Source organism: Sturnus vulgaris, chromosome 1 (genome assembly GCF_052056855.1).
Source record: "Sturnus vulgaris isolate bStuVul1 chromosome 1, bStuVul1.hap1, whole genome shotgun sequence".
Taxonomy (NCBI): Eukaryota; Metazoa; Chordata; class Aves; order Passeriformes; family Sturnidae; genus Sturnus; species Sturnus vulgaris.
Window position 1 is genome coordinate 138,078,527 of NC_142243.1, and position 25,306 is coordinate 138,103,832.

Consider the following 25,306-nt stretch of genomic DNA (forward strand, 5'->3'; position numbering starts at 1 on the left):
AATCTTTTATATATATATGATATATCCACCTTTACTACAGCTGTGCTTGGTGGGGTGAAAGCTGCATAGTGCCAAGAAGTGGAATACTTAGTTATTTATCAAACTGAAAGGGTAAGTAAGCTTTGATCTAAAAGACCTCTTTACTAGCTCTTTACTCTTTACTAGCTCTTACCGATCTGGTCCAAAATTTTGGACTGAGAGTGACACAGTCTATAGGCAACAGCACTCTTGGATCTGCTTCTAGCTGAGAACTTCACTACATAACTTTCATCTTCAAAAGGGGCAGAAGTAGAAAGCAGCAAAACTGGATCTATATAATTTGTGAAAGGAAAATAAGGTGCTGTAAATATTTTCTTTTGTCATTTCTGTATTTGTGACTTTCAAAAGATAGAATGAAAACCATTAATATCATTAAGTGAATGGCAGTGAGACAATCACAGTGATTATGAATGAAAGGGATATTTTAGTGTTGATAACATGGAAATACATAGATAGACTTGGGAGCTGGTTAGGGGAGACTTAATAAGTGAACTGAGAAGAGCTTTATTTAATACAGTTAGGAAAATCTGCATTATCATATCTTCAGGTATAATCTTCAACTAGCTAGTGACTAAGCACAAATACTCTTCACATTGTATTGAATAAATGTCATTCTTTTTATTTTCTTCTTTTTGAATAACAAGCTAAACAAAGTGAAAGTGTTTGAGTGTCTATTTAATAGGAAATTGATATATTGAAATCACTATTTCTGTGTAGTTAAGTGACATCTTTAATTTAGATATAAGTAATTACCACTGGAGCTGTAGTTAAAATGAAAATCATTATCATAGCATTAAAGTCAAAATTTGAAGAACAGAATCTTTGTATTCCTAAGATGAATCTACTACTGTTGTTGTCTCTAGCATCTGTAATTAGGTACAAAAACCCTGTTATGTCTCTTTTTTATGATAATAGCTAATAAACTCATGTACTTGACATATTCATTTTTTATCTAAGTCATACTCATTCTAGTCTCTTGAATTAGTTCAGATAATTACAGCCAAAGCTCATCTTCATTTCTCTGTCCTCCAGAAGTTGCTACCTTTGGTTTGGTTGACTAGAGACTCCAGTCTGTAAAGTTCTGTTCCCTGCTGCTGATCACATTTAACTGACATTATTTTATTCTGAGGAGAGAGGGTGTTTACCTGTTAAAAAACATAATGCTTGTGAAATGCTGGATTGACTTACAGCACCACTACATTTCATAATAGAGCAAAAGAGCACAGAAAAGTGCAGTTCATCAGCTTTGGTCCCAGGAATTGTCTGATCTCTACATTTTTATTCATGTGGAATTACTTACGATCCCTGCAGTCCTCCCTCTGCTAATGTAGGTTATATAATTGTGTTATATTTTGTCTGCAGCATTAGCAAATGATATATGGAAATCTGATACAATTTCTCAAATGGCTTGTAATCAGATAGAAGGAAAACTGGGTTTGCATGGCAAGGATTTGGTAGTGGGGAAGTTGCAGGGGTGGCTTCCTGAGACATCATCTGGAGCCATCCCAATGTCTCACAGAGCCAGTTCCAGATTTTCCAAGATGAACCTGCTGCTGCTCAAAGCTGAGCCCATCAGTGATGCTGGTGGTGCCTCTGTAATAACAATTATAAGAAAGGGTAAAAAAATCTGTGGGGCAGCTGTGAGAGAGGAGTTAGGGGGAAAAGAGAAGAACAACTCTGTAGATCCCAAGATGAAGAAAGAAGTGGTCTGGGTGTCAGAGAAGACATTCCTTCCAGCTTGTGGAGAAGACCAGAAGAAACTTAATTGCCCTCCCCAGCCCATGGGGAACCGTGGTGGAGCAGATATCCACTCTGAGCCAGTGGAGAGCCCATGCCACAGCAATGCTCGAGCTCTGAAGGAGACTGCAGCCCACAGACAGCCCATGGAGAGGAGCCCACAGTGGCACAGGTCTTCTGGCAGGACCTGTGACCCTGCAGGGCACCTGTGCTGCATCAGGCCATGCCTGAAGGACTGCACCCATGGAAAGGACCTACACTGGAGCAGTTCCTGAAGGGCTGGTTCCTGTGGGAGGAACCCCACACTGGAACAGGAATGGCTGAGACGAAGCATTTTGGGGTGACCACAACCCCTATTTCTCATCTTCCTTGCTGCCTGAGAGGGGAGATAGAAGTCAGAAGTGAAGTTGAGCCTGGAAAGAAGGGAGGAGTGGGAGAAACTTTGTCAAGCTTTATAAATCTTTGTAAATAAAGAAAAATAATTAAAACCTGATCAATCCTGGCTACTGCCTGTGAGTCTTTTCTGTATTCATGCTGTTTTCTGCACATCCACTGCTTAATTAATAATAAATAATTAATGGTCCAGCAATTGTGCCTAGAGAAGGACAGCACTTCTTAACAGTCTTTCCCCCTCCTCCCATTTTAGATTTTCAAGGAACTTAGATTTTAAGACTGTCTAAAGGATGTAGAGGAATGTCCCTTTATCCTGAAATCGTAGGAAAGGAAGCTCTATGTGCTGCTACAGAGGTGAAGGAGGGTAAAATATCTAGGGCAAATTGTTGTTTTTTTAATTTTTCTCTGATTTTAAAATCAATACATTTCTTTAGCATGTTCTCTGTGACCATGGAAAGAAATTCTTTCCTATTACAGTAGTTTAGGGTTTATCTTGAATTGCCTACAGACAGAGGTGCATGATCTAACAGGGAATGAGTGATAGAGCACAGCTACACCACCACATTTAATATATTGTGTGGCTTTGTTGTCAGAAGCTACACTTGCTGTTTCCTTCAAGCAGAAAACTATCTGTTATCCTGCATTGTGTTTGTACCAGCATTATATTTTAGTTATCCCAGCTTCAACCATCATTTTACATCCCCTTCTATGTTCTCCCTTCTTTATAGCTAGACTTACAGGATCACAGGATAACTCAATTTGGAGTTATCCTGAAACAATCTCTGAAGGATTCTAGTCCATCCTCCTGCTCAGAGCAAGGTCAGTCCAAGTTGTTCAGAACTTTATTCAGATGGGTTTTGAGACACTCCAATGAGCGAGGCTGCACAACCTCTCTGGGCCATGTGGTTCAGTGCTGACCTGAACTCACTCAGTTTATCAGTGTCATTCTTGCATCAAGGGCAGGCTGCAGAACTGGATGCAGTATTTCAGGAAGGGTCTGATGGCTTTTTAATAAAGCAGTAGGATCCCTCCCCTCTGTCTGCTGGCAATGTTCCTGCTAATAAAGTCTGGAATGCTGTTTACCATCCCTCTGCCCGGACATGCTGCTGAATCATGCTCAATTTGCTGCCCTTCCAGCCAGGCAGTGCCCAGCCTATGCCATTGCAAGAGTTTCTCCCTTCCTAAATACAGGACTTTGTATCTGTCCTTGCTGAATTTCATGAGATCCCTGTCAGCTCATGCCTCTAGCCTGTCTGACTCTCCCTGGGTGCCAGCCCTGTCCCTAAGTATTTCAACTGGTCTCCCTTAATTTGGGGCCATCTCCATCTGCAAACTGGATGGTTGTGCATTCCATTGCTTCCTCCAGGTCTTTGACAAAGATCTAATTGTGTAATTCTGTATGAACATCCTTTGCCATATTTTTTTGCTATAATACAATTGTTTCTTAACTGAAAATATTTTTATTCTTGATCCTTGTGCTCAGATTTACATGGCTTTAAGCAGTCAGTGTGAATCTCTGTCAACTATGCTTAAATGTATCTGGTGCAAATGAAAAGGTTCACTGAGACTTTGTGCCAGTTTTAGTGGTATCTTTAAGACATTTTAGAAATCAGTATTACTGTTAAGAAGGTTCTCATTTTGAAAGTCATAGCTTTCAGAATTTGGCTCCAAGTAGATAAATTATATTTTGCATCTGCTTCGGTGCAAAGTGGCTGTTCATAAGAAAGTTAGGGTGGTTTTCCAGGGCCATTATGCCACTTTGCCCTGTGTACAGTACCTTCCACCAGAGAGGGAGTAGGTTCGGCCGAAAGGCAGCAGTTGACACACAGTTACCTTCAAAAAGCCAGTGAAATGCTATGGGAAACATTTCTGTGTAAAGGAAGAAAGTCCAAAGTTTGAATTAGTGTTTAATTTAATATATTTGGTTACTGGATCAGTCTTTTCTTTTTTTTCCAAAAAAGGATATAGCTGTGCCTGGAGGAAAAGGAAGTTGATGAGGCTAGCATAGTTTCTGCTGAGGTAGGAAGCAGTGCTGGGTTAATGGCTGAACTTGATCTTAAAGGGTTTTTCCAACCTAAACAATTCAGTGATTCTGTATTCAACACCTTCTTCCTACTTCTGCATCAGTCACCTTCAAGGGAAGGGAATCTGCGTCAGCTACTCATCAATTTTATACCTGTTTGTTTCCCTCAAATAGCTTGTGCTGTTCCCTGAGAACTTCAGCACCTTATGGCAATCCCTAATGTTTTTATTTATATCCAAAAAGAGACAGAAACATCAGAGCTCTTCAGTTAAAAGTTCTTGCAAACATAAAGGCAGTCCTGCCTACTAATGTAAGATGCTTGTGAATTATGTTTTTTAGTGGAAATGGAGAAGGTAATCAAATGATTAAATAAATTTGGCTTAAAACTTTCAATGTCAAAGTTCCACTGATGCTCATGGGGTCGTAAGCAACTGTGCCATTTTTAAATATGAGAGCTGGACTTCTAGGTCACAACTGAAATGCTTCTGAAAATTGAATCTTGGAGCTTGAACCTTGTTATTTCTAAGAGAAAAGGAATGCCTGACTCAGATCTCTTAGCACATTTACACATTTAGGTTCCACATTGTATAATCAGCTGCCTGAATGGCTTGAGACAATACAGGCACTGGGGCAGAGGCTGAGTTGCAATCCTTAATCTCATCCATGGTTCATCTCTGAGCTGCATGTCTGCCAGTGTAGGCATAGCTTCTGGTTAGCCTGACAATCACAAATAGGGAACTGGAGGGTGACTCCTCAGAACATGCAGGCAATGTGCATGCCCCAAATCCATTGATTTTCAATTGGAGTGGACACTTGGCCTACTTAAAGCCTTTAGAAATTCCCAATCAAGACAACTAACTGGCAGCAGGCTTTTGTTTTGCTCTCAGTGTAGAGGGACTGGTGTTAGTAAGTGGCAGGGAGAATAATTGCATGGGAAGGAAAATGTACTTCAGGCTGATGATACTTGTGCTTCTTGCCCAGCTGCAAGGCTGTAATTGTGGAACAAGAGGGCATGGAAAGGAAGAGGGAGGTTCCCTTCAACTCGTTGCAGCTGTACAAGTTAAGGAGACACACTGAAACAACAACAAAAAAATCCCTATACAAACCAAACAAGAAAATCCTTTAAGAGCAGCTGGTAAATTGAGACAAAAATGTCATTGCCCCAACCCATAATGAAATATAAGTGCTGTGAAAAAGCTGCTTCCTCATCTGGAAGTAACAAGACATTTCACCTGGTGTCATTTTATCTGATCTGACATGGAGACGTGAAGTCCCCCAGAGCATCTTACAAATTTAGAAGGGAGTTTGTAGACAAAAATTCTCCTGTCAGTCAAGATCATGTAATCACAGCTTCTTCCTGATGGACAAAACATTTGCATTTAGATATCACATTTACATTTAACAAATCAACTAAACTAGGATAGAATGTCTGAATTTGTAAGGTATTTTTGCTTTAAACTGAACATTTGAGAGAAGGGCAGAAAGGTTTCATTAGCATCAATATTATGAGTTCTGAGGGCAGTGGGTGGGTGCAATGACAATCACAAGCGAAGTGAACCAGGGCTGGGAACTGCTGCATTCTCTTGTGAAGGACCTGGTGGCAGAAGCTTCAGGCTGGAAGGGCTGGCACATGCCTGCACTTTCCAGGTGGTACTTAAGTGCTCCTTAGGCAATGATGGACCAGAGTGCTGTGAACAGGTGTTGCAAAAGTGACTTCATTTGTGGAGCTGGGAGCGTGCAGGGAATCTTGGACACTGCCTGGGCTTCTCATCATGGTTGCTCTTCCCAGTTTGTGCAGTATTTTGAGTCTCTGCTTTCAGTTCTGCTGGGAGCTGCTTCTGGCTGCTGGGAATGGCTGAATCCTGCTCGAGGAGGGTGAAGCTCCTGGGGAGCAGCAGTGTCAACCTTTGCACAGCTGTTAGCACAGCAGAGACATGCAGCATCTCTGCTCTAACTTGCCTGCAGGAGTGTGGAGAGTGTGCAGGGGTGGTCTCAGCACCCCACAGGGCAAGTTCCGTGTCACAGATTGGTGCTGAAGCCCTTTGCACGTTGGACTCCTTGACTTGGGTGGCACATGAAGGGAGGCTACTGCTTGCCTGTGTGGGGCTGCAGAGCCTCTCCTGGGGACCCACACACTGAGTGAGGCACTGACTTGCCTGGGGAAGGAGCTGCTGGAGGACAATGCTGCCATTGAGGGACACCTGGGCATGCTGAAGGAATGAGCTGACAGGAATCTTATGAAGTTCAGCAAAAGCACGTGCAAGGTCTTGCCAATGGGGTGGAATAACCTTATGTGAAATGATGGGCTGGGGACAGAATGCCTGGGAGGCAGTGGTACAGAAATCTGAGGGGCCTAGTGAGCAGCAATTTGCACAAGAACCAGGGTGCCCTTACAGCAAAAAAGTCACCTGTTTGCCTGGACTGCATGGGCAAAAGCTTAGAGGAGATCCTTGCCTTCTACTTGATATTTGTGAGTTGACTGTGGAGCACTGTGTCCAGTTTTGGGCTCCCCACAAGAAGGATGTCAATTTATGGAGACCAAATGAGGTGGCCAAGGGACTGTAATAAATGGCATTCAACAGAAGGCTGAGAGAACTGACTCAACTCAGGGTCAGAAGAGATACCTGAGTGAAGGGTATAGAGGAGACAGAGCTAGATTTTTCTTGGAGGTGTGCAGATATGATAAGCAGCAGTGCACACAGGGTGTAATATGGAAAAGTCTCATTAGATGTTAGGAAAAATATTTTTACCATGTTGGTGATGAGGTACAGGAACTGGTTTCCAAAAGAGGTTGTGGACATGTTCAAGACCCAAGTGGACACACCCCTGAGCTGCCTGATCTACTTGTACCTGCTTTGAGCTGAAGGCTGGACTAGCAGTTTCTCCTGACCTAATTATTCTAATATTCTGTAATCTCATATTTTTATGTAAAAGTTGGAATTTATTTGTAGTAATGCTAATACTAATTCCCAAGGTCGGTATTAAATAGACACAGACCAGAAATTTCTTATTTATAATAATGTTTTCTTTCTGGAAAAATTACTAGTTACTGAGATAGTCATGCAACAAATTGAGCACCAAAACACAGCTAGTATTTAAATTTATATAGCTTTGTTCAGACTGAAAATATAGGAAGACCTGTTTAGCTGCTTTAAAGTACATGCATTTTACTTGAGCATATGAATTTCACTGTAAGAGGCAAAGACTTTAAGATGTTGCACTATCATATAGTTTTATGCCTAACTCTTTTTGAGTAATGGCTCTAATAATGTCAGGTTTAAGCTCTAGTAGTAGGATTTGGTCTTAGGTATTTTAAACTTTTATCTTGTGTTTGTTAGCCTTTGTACTTTTGGTAACCTTTTTATTTCTGTGAAATTGCCAGGTATTCTCTGAAGTTTCACTGGAAGATATTTACTAATGTACTTATTGTTCAGGATGTTAAAATCAAGGTCCTGAGTTTCTTAATTTAAAAATATCTTTTTCTTCTCATCCAGGTCAATATAAGCAGCCTGTGCAGAACACTGCCTTCATAAATGTGAAACAAGCCCGCACCATCATGTTTGGCACTAAGAGGTCAGTTTCTATGTTTATTAAGCTTTTCATCTCAAAAAACCAAAATAATATGGCTGTTGTGACTAATCTGAAATTCTTGCATTTTCTAAAAGTATTTTTATACAAAACTCATCAGCTAGATATGTCACTTTTTCTGTTATAATGACTAGGTTTTCTTGCTGTAAAGCTCTGGCCTACTTTGTCAGGTAAGTGGCATGCAGGCCAGGTAGCCTAAATGGCAAATAGCATCCCCAAGGCAAGAATCCCAAATAATATACTGTGCTAGTGCATCTCTCCTGCTTTCTAGTATGGAAAATAACACCAAAGCACAAGTGTAAGTTCTTCTCTGTCATTTTAGGGAGTCTGTACTGGTATAAGGTAACATCCATCTCTTACTCTCTGTGATTAAATGTCGTACCCCAAATGTCTCCAAAAAAATCAATGGTTTTGAGTCCATGGTATCTACTTCCTGCATCTTTGATAAGCATCAGGTAATCTGTATCTGTCATCAGCCCCTGCTTCCCCCACAGTTCCTGCAGCCACAGGAGCCCCCACGGCACCTGGAGGGATCCTGTCAGGTTTTCAGCTACTGCACCTGTGGGTTTTCTGCAGGGGAGTGTGATTTCCCTGCATAACAGAGATACTATAGACCATTCCCCTCATTGTGAACTCCCTGATTTTTGTGCTTGTTGGCAGGCTCTTTGGTTTTTAGTAAAAGCTAGTCAAAGACTTTAGAATTTGTGCCCCAGTTGCATGGCAGTCTAGTGAAATGCCTGCCCTGTGCAGCAGCAGAGCACCTTTAATCTGTACCTGGGGAAATGCATCACCCTTCTGAACTGCTGAGAAGAGGGGAGGCTGCCTTGCCCATAGGAGACACGTATGAAGCAGGATCTTGCATGCCTGCAGGAGTCAGAGGTGACAAATGATAAGGAAAATCAGCTTGGTTTTCTGAAGCTCCTGCTTGAGTTGCACAGGGCTGCAGTGTGAGCTGCAGCCTTGTCAGGGTCAGGATGCTACCAGGGACTCCCCTGTGCTCACACAGCCAAGAATTCTGCAGGGTGTTCTGTGTCTGGCTGAAGTGGGATTGGCAGCCCACTCCAGACTGTTACCTTGTACACCAGATGCATATGCAATGTAATTTTAGAGTATCTTTCCAATAAAAGGAAACTTTAGCTAATTTTTAGCTAAGGACAGAACGTGTTGTTTTGTCAGCATGATGAGTTTGAGATGACTGCTGAAGAGGGTACAGTAACGATTACAAACTTCTCATTTGAGGATTTCTGCTGTCAATTAGTTGTCTCTGCAGAATATTAACACTCAAGTAAATAAAGACGTTCTACTAAGTGAAATAATTTATTACATTGCATTATATTTAGGTGGGCTAGTTATTTTTGCCAATGTGTAGCTTAACCCTATATGAACACTCTGGCCTGGCCTGAACAATTTTTCCCTCCTAGGATCACCTCTATCTTTTCTTAGTGTTATAAAACAATGGCAAAATTAAGAATTGTGTTTGATTGGTAGGCTTGAAATGTAATTTTTTATCTTTTTCCTCTCAAATTTAATCTTGATTACTGTGCAAATGAAAATTCCCCGTAAAGAATATTATAGACAATGTGAAATTTTCTTCCTTATCTGTAAACAAGGTTTTTGGAAAAAAAGGTGCATTTGGGGAAGAGAAGCTCTTTGTTTCTCCACTGTACTTTGTTCTGCCATATCTCATTTTATGCAGACTGTTCTGAACCACTTGCAATAAATAAAGGATGTTTTACTTTCTGGAGGGAAAGAGTCATAGGAGACCTCCATAATAGCAGCCTTCCATGTGTATACTGGGACATTCCATCATGTATTCTTGAGATTGGTACCATGTTATAGTTAGGCAGTGATTGAGTACTTGTCAGTTATTTTGTTCTAATTATTTCAGTGCATTTTGAATTTAATTTTCATAGAGAACTATATATTGTAAGCAAGACAATTTTCAGGTTCTATTGATAATTTTTAAAGGTTATAAACTTCTATATATAAACTGCCTCTGTTCAGAGTTTTTGAAATCTTGGCTTAGTTCTTTTCCTAAAAGTAAATACTGTATTAATTTGGAAATATAATGAAGACCAAATGTGTTTTTTTGGAGGAAAGGATGACTTAAGGTTTATTTTCTTGAAAAAATTGGTTTTAATTAGTTCTAATAATACATTACTAATTATGATCTCCATTGAACTTTTCATGAAACTGCATGACTAAAAAATGGAGTTATCTCCTGTCACCAGATGTCGTTGGAAGTTATCAGATGTATATAATATCTCAACTCCTTTTTCGTTGATAATTGTCTCTTAATTTTGCATATAAAGTTAATTTTTAGTGGGTAATCGTAGTTGGATGAGCTGGTGGAAGTGACTCTCCAAGCACAACAGCTTTGACAAACTTTGTATGTGAGGCAAATATTTCTCACCTGCTTTATAAGAGACTGTGTTGTTAATGTGAACTGACATAGCTAATGAAGAGGTGAATTCCTCTTAATTTCAGTTTAATTTGAGAGCTGATCCCATGATTTTAAATACTGAACTGTTGTTGTTTCTCTGTGCTGGTCTTGTTTTCTGCCCTCATCTGTTTCTCTATCATGCTAATTTTTCCCCAATTAATTTAAATCTGCAATAAACACCAGCATTGAAATAGCAGTGGTCAGTATACATATACCAATGAGTTCCTGTGTGTTGTATTATTCATGTTGTGTACATATTTCCATCTTTCAAGAGCAATTGCTGATACCATTCTCCTCATGTGGAAGGCAAAACTATTTAAATAACTTTAGGGAAGGGATTTTTATTTTATGGGAACCAACTTTATATATGGATGATGCTCTGCAAAGATAGGCCCAAATCAGTGCATCCTCAGGATGTGCAAGGTCGGTCTGACTGTCTACCTACCACTGCTGTGATGTTCAGGAGTATTCTTAGCTGCAGTTATTTATGTTCTGCACTTTGGAAACCTCGTGTTATGTAGCTCATTTAAACTGTGTCCATGTAACTGGAGAGTATTTCTTCCGTGCGGCATGCTCAGTTTTCTTTTCTTTCTCTAGCCTAGATTGGAGTGCTTCAAAAGATAGCCTGAGTGACAAATCCAGCCCTCAGAGCCAAGCCAGTTGGTCCCTAAATGAATTTATCAGACTGAAGGAAGCAGTTGTGAGAAGCAGGATGTGAAGAGCACAAGGACATTTTCTTAAGTGTGTGTGAGATATTGCTCCATTCCTGGAGCTGCATCCATTTGTCCCTTTGTTGAAGAGCCTTGCACTGGTACATGTTTGAGTTGGTCTTACAGACAATACCACATTGGTCCTGTGAAGTCCACTGAGGGTCCTCTAGTACCTCTGGGTAATTAGAAATTAGCTGCCACATCCAACTCTGTTTCCTGCAATAAGTATGGTGCCTCCTTCTCCTTTGGTTTGAACCTCAGAAAGGTCCATGGAGCTAAGAGTGTGGCTCTTTTGTGATCTGCTGTCAGCTGTTAGGCTATTGAGGGGTTTTACCCAATTTAACTCAAACTATTTTGGAGAAGGAAAGAAAAAGCAAAGAAAAAAAAATTAAGAAAGGAGTCTTATTTCTAGGGACCCTGATTGCCCTGATATGAACTCAGCCTTTATTTTACTGCACTCTTCTTTATGGAGAGCATTTTATTTATAGGGTGTGATTCCAGCCTGAGGCACTGTGGCCAATGCAGCTGGTAGCTTATGCTAGGTGCTGATGGCTGCTTTGGTGCTTTGTGATGGTTGGCCAGGTCAGTCTTGGCCAGTGGCCCAAGAGTTTCGTAACACAGCAGTTGTTTCTGGAGGCAAATAGTTTTCTTTCCAAATCATACTCCAATCAGCCATCCTGGAAATCTGTAGTCAATTTTCTTAGGCCAGGTCTGTCAGAAGCAATTTGAATCCTGTGATAAATAGAAAACAAACCTTTCTTCCAGTGTCTAATCATATTTCTATATTTATAAACTTATATAATAGTTAAGCTGGACAAATATTATGATTAGTATAGGAGGATGATGAGATTTGGAAAGACATGCCAGCTTTTTAGTTACTGACAATTACTGACTTCCTCATATCTGGTTTTGATCAGAAAGTTAAGGAAATAAAGTTTATTTATGAACTCCTGATATGAACAGACTGTAGTGTTTCCAAGATTATTTTGAAGATAATATAAACCTACTTTCTTCTTTTATTATTGTTGTATGGAAACTGTGTTTACACAGGATTTCTAAATTTCATGGTTTTAATTGCATTAGTCCTGGACTATTGCTGTGCTTGTTCTGATACCCCTGCCAGGTTCTAAAGCATGGCCAGTGGATGCCCACAAAGCTCTGTCCATTACTGAGCACTAGGAGCACATGCCAGAGTTTTTTCTTTGGGATTTCTAAGTGTACAAAAATAATTATCTGGTTTGACGTAAATTCACATGGTGCTCATCATCCCCTTTCAATTGCTTTTTAATTGGAAGTGACACTCCTTAAATGAAACAATAACATACTTTGTGTCATTTTCTCTGTTACAGAATTAACTTTTTTATTGCTGAACTTTGTTATGGTGGTGAACTGCAAAAAAAAAAAAAAATCTATTGACATGGACTCTTTTTAAGTTTACAACCAACTACAAAATGTGAACTTTTAATTTCTTGCACTGTTTCATTGCTTAGGGATCTGGAGGCTGATTAATGTAAAATGATAAGGCAGCTGTGAGTCTTGGATTTTATTCAACCAGAACAGACCCAGTCTAGAATACAGATGCACATGGGCAACACAGTTTGTAACAGACACACACAGGGGTACAGAGTGGGGGGCAGAGAAGGACTTGACACTGTGTAAGCAGTAGCCAAAACACTGATGTGTTATCAACAGTTTTTAAATCACAAATTCAAAACACACCACCATATGGTCTGCTGTGAAGAAAATAAACTGCATTCCAGTCCAAACCAGTTTGATGTCAAAAGCCCAATCAGTGTTCATATGCTGAAGCTTAAGCTCCAATAGAATGATTGTATATATAACAAAAGATTGAAAATAATTTTTTTTAGTTTAACAATCCATCCAATAAAAATTTGACTTCCTGTATTTACAAATAAACTCACAAAATTTTTACACAATGGTAAACAGCTTTTAAAAATTTGCTGTAAGAAACTGCATCCCTAATTAGAAAATGTGAATAAATATTTGAATATATTGTATGTTTTAAGAAATGAAAATATAAAAGAAATCTAAGTGTTTTTAAATTTTTCTAGACTGTTAATATGTTCTCAATTTTGTTTTTACAGAATTTTATTTCACAATAAGGCTCTACTCTGCCTCATGTAGAGCCTTTAAAAGGCATTTACATAAGCTAACCAGCTAACTTGGCATATTGTATTTTGTTAGAGAAAGTAATATCTATTTCTACACCAACTTCATGCTGTAGGTCTAGTACTCAGAAGTATTTAATTATCCTCATGTGTTTATTTGCTTTATCTTGGAGTTTCTGTAGAAATGTCTGATTATTGCCTGTGGATTATTTAATTATAGGATTACACTTGCACTTCAGCTATAACCTTTAATACCACAAGTTCCTTCTTCAAAAGGAAGAAGCTTTCAAAGGCTGGCACTTGAAAATACAAAGAAGACCTAATATATGAGTGATGGGGTTTTTTTTTTGTTTGTTTGTTTTCTTTGCAGTGGAATGAAAAGTGCTTGTTTCTCAGTTGATCTCAAACAATAAATGTGTGAGTAAAACTGCAGATACCTTTCTTGTTGTGGTTCCAGATCCTTTATGCTTTAGAAGATTCAGGAGGTGCAGAACTTCTGAGCAAGACCTTCAGATATACTGTGTGTGTGGCTTGGCTTTTTACTACACAAGGATGTGTTTGCTGTTACACCCTGTTCAGGTTCCTGCTGAAGGGAAAACTGCTGCATTTCCATTATCAGTGGAATTCTTTTACTTCTATTCTAGAAGTCAGTATTTCACATGAATTTCCTAATAATGCTCTTTAGCAAGAGTATGCAGGATGAGGAAAATGTTTTGTTTTTCTTTTTTAAAAGTGCATTTGGAAGAAAAATATGCCAAGGTATAAACTGAAGGTCAGTCTTGCTGAATGATGGAGTCAGTTGAAGGTACTCATGCCCCAGTTCAGTCATTTCTTTAGGCATAGAAAGCATGAAGAAATTTCCCAGACAAGGATGAACTTTTCCTCATGCTTTGGTTTCATGCTGATCTGGGGCCTCAGTGCCCTGCAGATATCTCCTGTGGTATATATCTAATCTTAACAGAGCTGCTCCTGCTAGATTCTGGCTGCAAAAATAGCTTAGTAACATTTTTCTGATTTTTTAGGAAATGAGGTCTGTAGATTAGAGAATTATTATTGCTGCTACATGTGAAACTTACTCTCAATTTGAAACTACTCTTGTTTAATTCCAACTTCAATGTGAAAAGCTCACATGTGGCAATAAGCACTTAACAGAGCTAAGTGGCATCATCCAACTTGTGCTGCGTTTTCATGTGGAGGAATAAATACACTGGTGGTCAGAAATATATTTTCTCTCAAGGTTAGTTTGCCAGATACATCTCTGAAGCCTTCTGAAGCAGAACTGGTATCATATAATGAAAGCAGTTGCTGTGTCTTACAGACTTTTTCAGATGCTTCTGGCAATTACATGAATTCTCAGATGTCTCCCTTTTTTTGGATGCTTTTTTAAATCCCTGCCCAAAAGGCAACACTGTATCAGACCAAAAGGCTTTTCTCCCTGTTCTTTATTTCTTAACAAAAATCCCAATATCCTGATAAAAACCAAACTTAATTTCACAATGTGATATGTCTGCATCCTGCTTGTATGTGTAAAAAATCCCCTGGTTAAATTTTCAGCGTGGTGAATAATATATACCTGCACAAGTTCCATGCTTTGTAAATGAGATTTGTTTATGCTGCTCCCTGATACCTTTTTAAACACTCATAGTGGTGATGTATTTTGTTATGGTGTTACAGAAGACACTTTGGTGAAGTGTGTTCTGATTCTGTATTCATTAACATGAATCAGGCCCAGGGAGCAGGACCAGCTCACCGTCTGTCTGTGCTGTGTTGCTGCAGATAGTGGTCACGGGCTGTTGGCTCCATATTTATGTGGCCATAAATTGCCTGTTTTGCTGACACTTTAAAGTAAATGAAGGAAAGCATCAGCACTGCTGGCTTTCTGGCAGGAAGCCTAAGAGCAACTTGGTATGCCTTATGTGTCTAACTAATGCCACTTCAATGGAAAGTTTTAATTAAGTGCATGTCTGTGTGTGCAGAGAAGAAATCAAAGGTGTTTGAGGAGTCATTGAGGAGTAATTTGGTGGGAGTACTAAAAGGCTCTCAATTAATTGGAAAATATTTTCTTAAATATTATCAGAAAAGAAAAAAAATCTGAAGAGAGTCTGAAGAGAAGACTATATAACATTATTCTGTAGATCTAACCCATTTGCCTCATACTTGTTGAATGGAGGAAATAGTTTAGATACATGTCATGGTAGTACAAGTTAGAGGAGTAGAGGTTGTAAAACTAATCTGATACGCTGGATTTCATTAAGCTCCCTAACTGTAATTATTAGAACACTGGAAACCGGCTTGCCTACAGCAAATATTTTTGATTTGTCCTTTCTGTAGCAGTTTCTAAGCTTGTAAGCATCCAAAAATACATTAATAAAGGTAAAATTTTGGTAGCAAATATTTTATAACTAGGTAGACATATTAAAATTTAGCTGTTGAAATGGAACTTATCACGTGGGAATTTTAGCCCTATTTCCTTGTTTCTCACCCTTACAGGAAAAAAAAATGCACTCAGTTCTTTTCAGACTGTCTAGAGAGATTGCTCTGTATGAAAAAGAGAACTTCTGAGGAGCAGTGATAATTAATTTACCACTAGATATGGTCCATGGTTTATTTTGGATAATGTTTGGTGTATAATTTATTGTTCTGTCTGTATTACAGCAAAGCTCAAAGGGGGCAACCTTTTTTTTTTTTTTTTTGGTACAGGGCTCGTTATGTCATATTGGATTTGACTTAATCCCTATAATCTTTTTAGGGCCTTAATACAGAGTGCTTTCCATCCTTTTATCCACCTTTCAACCATGCTTTATTATTCACTAAATGTTTTTCCAGAAGAACTAGAGTTTCCTCAACACCCAATCCAAAACTCTGCAACAAACTCCATGAGGAGCTAGAGATGATCACACGGTCTTAACTTTTGTCCCTGTTTGATTTTCCATCTGTAGTGTAATTATGAGTTATTCTTTGCATTAGATAACCACAGTGAAAGAACAACACTCAAGCCCTGTCATGGTGGACTCTTTAGTTCCTCTGTATGACATCTTAGTTTAAATGCCTATTCTTCTGTGAAAGCTTCCCCCATTCCCAAGGCCTCATTTTCTTTTTTTTTTTTTTTTGGTTGTTTTTTTAACATGAACAAGGTTATTTTCTGAATGCAGAATTCCATATCTGATTTCCCAATATCAAAGAGATGTGCTGGGATGACTCCTGTGACTGGAGCGTTGGAATGGAAGGATACATGTTTTGTAGGAAGGGCAGGAAGGGAAGATGATGAGAGGCATCACCTTTTGTGTCAATGACCAGCTGTACATGGAGCTCTGGGATGGATGAAGAGCTGACCAATGGCTTATGGGTCAGGACCAAAGGGAGGGCAATTAGGACATTATAGGATCTACTACAGGCCACCCAAGCAGGAAAACTGAGTGGACAAGGCCCTCTATGGATAGATAGGAGCTGCTTCATATTCTTATAAGCCCTGGCTCTCATGGAGGGCCTCAACCCCCTGATATCTGTTGGAAGGACAACTTAGCAGGGCATAAGCAATTTGGGAGGTTCCTGGAAAGCACTGATGGTAACTTCCTTCTCCAAGGGATAGAGGAACCAGCAAGGAGAGGTGCTATGCTGGACCTTGTTCTCACCCCACAAGAGAGGCTGGGGAGAAATGTGGAGCTCAAGAACAGCCTTGTCTCCAGTGACCATGAAATGATGGAGTTCAATACCCTTTAGGGCAGCAGGGAGAGTGCACAGCAATCCCACTACCCTGGACTTCAGGAAAGCAGACCTTGTCCCTTTTGTAGTACTCCTCTTGGCAGAGTACCATGGCATAAAGAATCGTAGGGAAGAGGAAATAAAGAAAACTGGTTGATATTCAATCACCTTCAAAGTCAGTAGAGATGCATCCCAACAAATAGAAAATCAGGCAAAATGTTTGGAGGCCTGTGTGGATGACCAAGAAGCTTCTGGGTAAACTCAAACTCAGAAAAGAGTGGAAGCTGGGACAGGTGGCTTCAGAGGAATACAGAGAAATTGTTTGGGCAATCAGGGTCAAGTGTGGAAAACTAAAACCCTGATAGAACCAAATCTAGTCAGGAACATCAAGGGCAACAAGAAAAGTTTCTATAGGAACATCAGTAATAAAAGACAGACTAGGGAAATTGTAGACCCTCTCCAGAAGGAAATGGGAGACCTTGTTACCTCGGGTATGGAGAAGGTTGAGGCATCCAATGCCTCTTTTGCCTCAGTCCTCACCAACAGGTGCTCCAGCCACACTGCCCAAGTGGCAGAAAGCAAAGGCAGGAAACAGGAGAATGAAGAACCACACACTGGAGAAGATCAGGTTCAAGACCATCTAAGGAACGTGAAGATGCACAAGTCCATGGGACCTGATGAGATGCATCTGTGGGACCTGAGGGAGTTCTCAGAGGAGTTTCTAAGCCACTATCCATAACACTTGAGAAGTCATAGCAGTCTGGTGAAGTTCCCACTCACTGGAAAGGGAGAAACATAACAGCTAGTTTTAAAAAGGAAAAAAAAACCTGAGGAACTACAGGCCAGTTGGTCTCACCTCTGTGCCTGACAAGACCACGGATCAGATTCTCCTAACAACTGTGCTAAGACACATGCGAAATAAGGATGTGATTGGTGACAGAAAACACAGTTTCACTAAGAGAAAATCATACCTGAAAAATGTGGTGGCTTTCCATGATGGGGTTACAGTATTGGTAGATAAGGGAAGAGCAACAGATGTCATCTACTGGGGCTTGTACAAAGCATTTGACACTGTCCCACATGACATCCTTTGACTCTAACATGGATATGGATTTGATGGATGCACAACTTGGTGGACAAGGCACTGGCTGGTTGGTCAAAATCAAAGAGTTTCTGTCAAGGGCTCGATATCCATGTGCAGAGCTGTGAAAAGTGGCATTTTTCAGGGGTCAGAATTGCTGACTGCTGCTGTTTAACAGCTTCATTGAGGACATGGGCAGGGGAATTGAACCTGGCAGGAACCCTTGGCAAGTTTGGCAATGACAACAAGCTGTGTGGTATGATTGACATACTGGAGGGAAGAGATGCCATCCAGAGGGACATGGACAGGCTTGACAAGTGGGCCCATTCAAAGCTCATGAAGTTCAACAAGACCAAATACAAGGTCCTGCACAATGGTTGGGGCATCGTCTTGGGCAGAGGATGGATTGAGAGAAGCCCTGAGGAAAAGGACTTGGGGTTGCTGGTGGACCAGTAGCTTAGGATGTGACAAAGCCCAGAAAGCCAAACGTGTCCTGGGCTGCATCAAAAGCAGTGTGGGCAGCAGGGCAGTGGAGGAGATTCTGGTCCTCGGCTCTGCTCTTGTGAGATCCCACCTGGAATGTTGTGTCCAGCCCCGGTGTCCCCAACACAAGAAGGAAAATGAACCTGCTGGAACAAGTCCAGAGAAGAGAAGCAAAGATGGTCAGAAGGCTGGAACACCTCTCCTGGGAAGTCAGGCTGAGAGAGCTGGGGACTGTTCAGCCTGGAAAAGGGAAAGCTCCAGGGAGACTTCATAGCACCTTTCAGCACCCAAAGAGGGGCTATGGAAGAGCAGGAGAGAGACTTTTTACGAGGACTTATAGTGGTAGAACTAGGGCTAATGTATTTAAACTGACAGGGAGTAGGTTTAGATTAGATATAAGGAAGAAATTCCTTACTGTGAAGATGTTGAATCCATGGACCAGGTTGTCCAGAGAAGTTCTGGGTGCTTGGAAGTGTTCAAGACCAGGCCAATGGGACTTTGAGGCACCCTGGTGTAGCAGGAAGGACATCCCTCCATGGCAGGGGGATTAGAACTAGGTGACCCTTCCAACCCAAACCTCTCTATAATTTCTCTATTCCTGCTAATGTTATGAAAATGTGAGTCTGAAGACTGAAATATATGAAGCTTCCTTTAGCCTGTGAACTTCTTTCAAATGTATATAGTAGATGGGGAGTCTCCTGGCAAGGGGAGAAATAAATGCAACAGATGCACAGTAAGAGCAAAAAAGCTATGAGAGTAGTTTAGTTCCAAGAATTAAAGATGGTATTAAAAGGTCATTTACCTTTTGGCAAATCGTTGCATTTTGCCTGACTTTTATTACTGTGAGAGATGAGAAATATCTTGGCATTTGTTATGATAAACTTGTTGTAAACAGAATGATCTTGTTTCTCTGGGTATTATAGAGCAATGCTAGATGCCTCCACAGCTCGTGACAAAGACAGAAAGCTTTATGAACAACATAGGGAAAACCCAGAAACACTATGTATCTCAGAGTATTCCAATTAAAGTAATGAATGCTGTGCTCTTAAAACCTTTTTCTATTGTCTTAAAAGATTTATAAGATCATGGCTTCACATTAAGGTAGAGCAGTGGTCCTGTCCAGTGTAGAAAGACATGAGGAACATTGCCCTCACCCATACACTGGCTGGCACACAGTTCCTCAGGCAGTGCACAGGCACGCTCTGGAATGTTTTGAAGCAGCATGTGAATCCTAAAACTTTCAGAAAATGTCCAAAACCCACTTTTTTAAATGGAAAGGTGGTAAAACACTGAAAGAGTTTGCCACAAGATTGTATGGTCTCTGTGCTGGTAGACAATCAAAACTGGCTGTGGCCCTGAGCAATCTGCTGCAGCTGAGCTGGCTCTGATGGGGAAGATCCCCAAGAGGCCCCACCAGCCCCAGTGACTTTCTTGTGGGGTATGAAACAAAGAAATACCTCTACAATAAGAAACTTTGAAACCCAAATTTCTGGAAGCAATGAAACTTTGTCCTACTGTTTGTCCTGCTGATTACCACTGTCTGTATTGATTTCTGTCTCAGGGCTGATCTTGGCCACCATCCCAGAGAATGCTGAGCTGGGCTGACCATTGGTCTGACCATCCAACTAATGCTGTGCTGTGCTGGGGAGAGTGGGAGCTGCCAGAGCATAGCAGTAGCACTGGCACTAGCACTGAAGGAACATAAGTTCCTTCCTTTCCGAAGTTAATTCCAGTTAAACATGAGTGTGACATTACCACTCTGAGATAAAGGTTACTATTTCTAGCAGCAAACAACTAGTGGTTTGGCTGACAGTAAAAAGACAGCATTACCTTTAAAAGGGGAATGTGGCTTTTGCAAATGGAGCAAGACTGGCTTAAGGATAGGCATGCCTCCCAAAAAATACCGTTTTATCCAATAATTTTTATGAAGAGCACTAGCAGCAGAAAGAATAACAAGCTGCCCCATATTCTGACCATGTGTCTCTGCAGGAGATCCAGATGCAAGCATGACTTGTGGCAGGTAGCTTTTTGCCTCTGCTGTCACACGGATCTTTATGCTATCAGAAACAGCTCTGTGTTACTTTCACTTTCCAGGCACCTGTATTTCCTCATGCCAAAACTGCCCTTTGGGCCTGCCCCTCTGCAGGGTTAGTTATGCCAGTAGAGATCCAGGATGCGTGTACTGAGAGATGAGCTGCTGCATGCATCATCTTTAATACGATGATTGACTGGCATTGTCTGAATGGGTTCCAGTTCATAAAGCTGACGTTTAATTAACATCAGAGGTAACCATCAATGTCCTTAACAGAGTTAGTCCAATTTTCATGTTTTAATAGCTGTGAACGGCATGGAACCCCAGGTAGATTCCTTTCAAGGTAGATTCATTCGGGCAAAAAGAAAACCAAAAGCCATTAGCGGCTGGTAATGTATTGTTTCTCGGTAAGATAAGTGCAAATTCAGACATACTTTGAACTGTCAGTGTAGGCTTGCTTCAATGACAAAGGGAGCTGGTGAGCTGTGGTATCCTGATTATTCTTTTCACTTTGTTTTTTAAAAAAAAACTTTGAAAACCAGAAAATGTTGGAAATATCCTGTCCCAGCCACTAATGAGCAGTAGAAGTAATGAGATATCTCAAAACTCCTTCAGTGTCCACATACTTAGCATATCCTTGTCTGAACTTCATCTAAATCTTTTCAAAGTGACGTGCGGCTTTGGTGTCAGGAGAGAAACACTGGAAGTAGTTCCCATCTATTTCGGTCATTCAGTGTCTCATGCTGAGGGGCAAGATCAGATCAGATCTGGTATCTGTTATGCTTTGTGATGAGCAGATGAGATGGTCTCTGCTGTGCTGCATTCTGCCCTAGTCCATGGGCAACATACGTAAAACCAGGTTGAGAGAAGTTTGCTGATAACCATTTATTTGTGAGAAAAAAAATTACCTGAAGGAATAAGTTCTATGTGGCAATATCCTCAGATGTAGGATGGTGCAGTGGTGGTGGAGTCCCAGCTTGCCCATAAAATTATCTATTTCCCTGAAACCCCTTCAAGGGGATTTCACACAGAGTGCGGGGTCTGCCTCTGTTCTTTCCCCTTCTGTTCAATAAGGGCTCTGCTCACATGTACAGTCCGGGCTGGAGCTGCAAGGGAATCCTTATTCTTTATTAATTTAAAGATTGTATTTAATAGAGACTTCCTTAAAGCAAACTGGCCTTTGGTAAAGCACAGGAGCTTTCTGTGGCTTTTTGCATTGGCTCCCTGAAATGTGTTTGTTTGAGAACATGTATAGTCCCTTTCTGAAATAAGAGAGAGAAAGAAAAAAGAAAATATTTGCCATTCTCTGTCTCTTATTTAACAGAAGTGCTGCCTCGTACACCATACCATAGAGAGAAAAAAAATCTGAACCCTTTGTTTTTCTGTACTTCTCACCTTGCGACATTTTCTCACAGAAAATATTCGCAGCACATGCAAATGTTGAGAGTTTGGTCTCAATCCTTGTGACTAGCAATGGCTGAGATATATGCAGTTTCTATCTCAGAAAAAGCTGATCATATGCTTCCTTTACTAATGAAAGTTGTTTAAGTCTGAAGATCTTGTCTACTATGATTATTTTAGTTTTAAATTGACTACAGAGCTGATATTCATGTGAAGAGTTTCCTAGAGTCACAAACAACATGTATATAAATGAATGCAGATATCGGCATGTGATTATGAAATACCAAGCATACATGCTTATAATCATATTTTTAAAAGTGATTGTTTTCTTCCCCTCAAATACCTCTCTAGATTCTGTCTATTCCATCTTGTGAAAGTTTCTGAAAGCAAATTTATAGGAAGAGACTTGTCTCCACAGAATTAGTTTTTGTCAGTTCTGTAAGTTTTCATGTGTTTTGCCAAAATTGGTGCATATTTGTAAAAGTGACTGTTATATACATAACATTAATTAAGGATTTGACAGATTATTTTGTTCTGTTCAGGCCTTTAATTCAGGAAAAATTATCTGGTTGAGAAAAGTAATAGAATTTTATGCAGAGATTTCCTAATGAAGTCCTATGGTCTCTGTTGTTTATGATAGCCTAGGATTTAACCCTCCCTCTCCCTTTTTAGTTTTGTTCATTCTTATAGTCTGTAATTATGGAAGGGTTGCCTTGGAAGAATATTATGAAGGTTTTTTGTGATTATATTGAAAATCCAAATTAAATCTTATCTGCATGTGTAATTTACCCATTACAATGTGTTACTAGAAGGGAAATGCTGTTAACTACAAACTAGGAAGAGTTCTGGGCTGAAGAGTTTTTATCCTGAGGCTCTGTGCATCTGTAATGTTGCTGCTGTTTCACAGAAGATTTGCATCATGGGATGAATTCTAGGACCACTGAAGTAACTTGTGAGCTGCCACTGGAATTGGGGCTTTTCTTATCCTGAATGGTGGCAGGAGCCCTTTGTAGTTCTGTCTCTCTCTGCCCCACATGCAAGCCTCTGAGTGGGGATTAAAGTAGGGTCAGGAATGGATTGTAGAAAAAATGCATAATTATTTAATGGTCTTCTCATTCACAGTTTTCTAGGATGCTCAAAATATCTCATATTGTAGATACACCTATTCTGATTTATATGATCTCAATATTCATATTATAATTGAAATGAAGCTGAGGAGGTTCAAGACCTCAATGTTGCTGTTTATCTTCTGACATATAGTTATTTAATGGCTTATGAGCATATCTATATATCTAATTCAGTTGTATTTTTTTTTCAAACTTTAGGAAGAGTCTACACTCTTAGTTTAGATTAAATTACTCCTAATAATATTGATTTGGTTCCTTTGTAAGATAGATAATATACTACTATTGTAAATTGTGTTGGTGGGACTTGATGATGTTGATTTCAGGTTTTGTCCAAAATGGATCCCACAGGAAGACCATCCACCTCTGTGTCCTGCAGCTTCAGAGTTCAGGGTTACTGCTTTAGGTGGCTGCCTATTGATTCTGTTTGGCAGACCCAGACATGTTGAACTTGCTGTGTGTTCATAGCAGACAAATGTGCTGCTTTCATAATTCCTATACTGGTAGAATTGCTGTCAGGAATGGAATTAAACATTTTAACAGTTCAGGAGGTGAAAGCATCCCTGTGTATGTTGACAGCCTGTAGTGCTGCTTGCCTAGTAAGAATGGATGAATTAACACCACCCCATAGTTTAAGTCCTGGAGAAAAACAGATATAGAACTTCTGTACACAAGGTGTGGTAGATAAGTATTTCATGCAGGTAAGCACTCTGCTCAAGCACTGTTCAGTAATAGCTGCAGATGGAAGGAATAAGTTACCTTTGTCAGAGTTTATGTTATTATCATGTAATTAAAACACTACCTCAGTTTGTTTCTTCCGCTGGGATAGTTATCCATTGATTCACCTATTTTAGCTGCTCATTTATAATGATCTAGTGTTATATGTTTTCAGAGATCATTACTGTACGTCTGCTGAGTGTTTGCAGTGCTGGATATTTAACATTAACTAAAAATCCTAGTCTTCCACTTCATTCATGGGAAGAATGTTTGTGATCTTGTTTCTCAGAAATACTTTGTATTCTAGGATTTCATTTAATGTCTATTTAACTCTAAATATATAACATGAAAATTTAATTGGTTTACTGGTTCATATCTGCTTTTGAGAGGTTTTTTAATTAAAAAAAAAATCAAGAACACAAAGCAATATCCAGAATATTTTGGAGAGGAAGTTAAAAGTAAGAAAAACGCATCTAGCATTGGAAGCTGCAGTTTTAGAAAACCTCTAGAGTCAAAATAACTGCTCACCTCTGGCAAAAGTGGGAGAGAGGGAGGTTTTGCCTTCTCCTTTTTGTGCTTTCTTTTGCTCACTCCCCTTCTCCTGCCACTTAAACCAGTGCCAGAACCCTGCAGATGATTGCCTGGCAGGTGGATGCCACTCCCCAAAGCAACAGAAGCCCATCTGAGAAATGAGTAACATTTCTCAGTGCACAGGTGAGGTGCTGGCCTGGCATCCAACATCAGAGCTAGTGCAGGGAGGGTGGGGGGCTGGTGCAGTGGCTGCTGGGGGGGGTGGAGAGCAAGCGAAACCCCACCAGATCTTGGGGGCTGCACTATGAACTGCTCCCTGCTTTAGGTTGAAACAATTAGATTTTCCATTTTAATTTAAGATACCATTTTAAAATTTTAGAATAGAACGGAATAGAATAGAAAGTTCAGTTGGCAGGGACCTGCAGTAATCATGAACTGCCTGACCAATTCGGGTCTGACCAAATGTTAAAGCAAGTTTTTAAGTCGATTGTCCAAAACCCTCTAAAACACTGACAGGCTTTGGGCAACATCCACCTCTTTGGAATGAGAGGTTCCAGCTTTTTGTCACCTTCTCAGTAAAGAAGTGCTTCCTCCTATCCAGTCTGAGTCTCCCTTGACGCAGCGTTGAACCATTCCTGCACCTTCTTGTCAGTGGGTACCAGGATGATGAGAGCAGGATCTCTTCCTTTTCCTCCTCAGGAAGGTGCGGAGTGCCACAAGTCTTTCCTCAGCCTCTTTTTTTCCCGAAGTAGACAAACACAAAATCCTCAGCTGCGGCCCAAAAACTGGGCTGTCAGAAGTGGGATTCGAACCCACGCCTCCAGGGGAGACTGCGACCTGAACGCAGCGCCTTAGACCGCTCGGCCATCCTGACCCACGTGGGGGTGCTGTGGCGGCTCCGCTGCTGTCTATTTGTGGATATTTTTAGTGATGCAATATTGTTTTTCTGCGCACGGTGGGTGGTAAAAAATATTCCGAATGAAAATGTATCTTGTGTTGACTCTCTGGTAACCACAATAACTGATGTTTATTTATACATGCAGCCTTTGCATTCTGTGAGTGAATGTTAGCGTGTTGAGAAAGAAGCAGGTACTTTTGCACATATATTACATACGCCATGAAGCAGACATTTGAAGCTGTACAGCTGTAATAGAAATGTGGTATGCTGTATGT

At 40.3% G+C, this 25,306-nt stretch overlaps 1 protein-coding gene and 1 non-coding gene across 17 annotated transcripts in view; one reads left to right on the forward strand and one right to left on the reverse strand.

Annotated features, from left to right (window-relative positions):
* OXR1 (oxidation resistance 1) overlaps positions 1–25,306 on the forward strand; it is a 258,863-nt gene that overhangs the window by 26,578 nt on the left and 206,979 nt on the right. For all 16 annotated transcript variants that reach the window (XM_088178110.1, XM_088178148.1, XM_088178190.1 and 13 more), the window contains exon 2: positions 7,687–7,765. Coding sequence is in view for 6 of the 16 variants with exons in the window: in XM_088178098.1 (XP_088034224.1) it covers positions 7,687–7,765 (79 nt within the window). In the remaining 10 variants the exon portion in view is untranslated. The remainder of the gene's footprint in view (positions 1–7,686; positions 7,766–25,306) is intronic.
* Positions 24,925–25,007, reverse strand: TRNAL-CAG (transfer RNA leucine (anticodon CAG)). Its single transcript has one exon. It is a non-coding gene; the product is annotated as a tRNA-Leu (tRNA).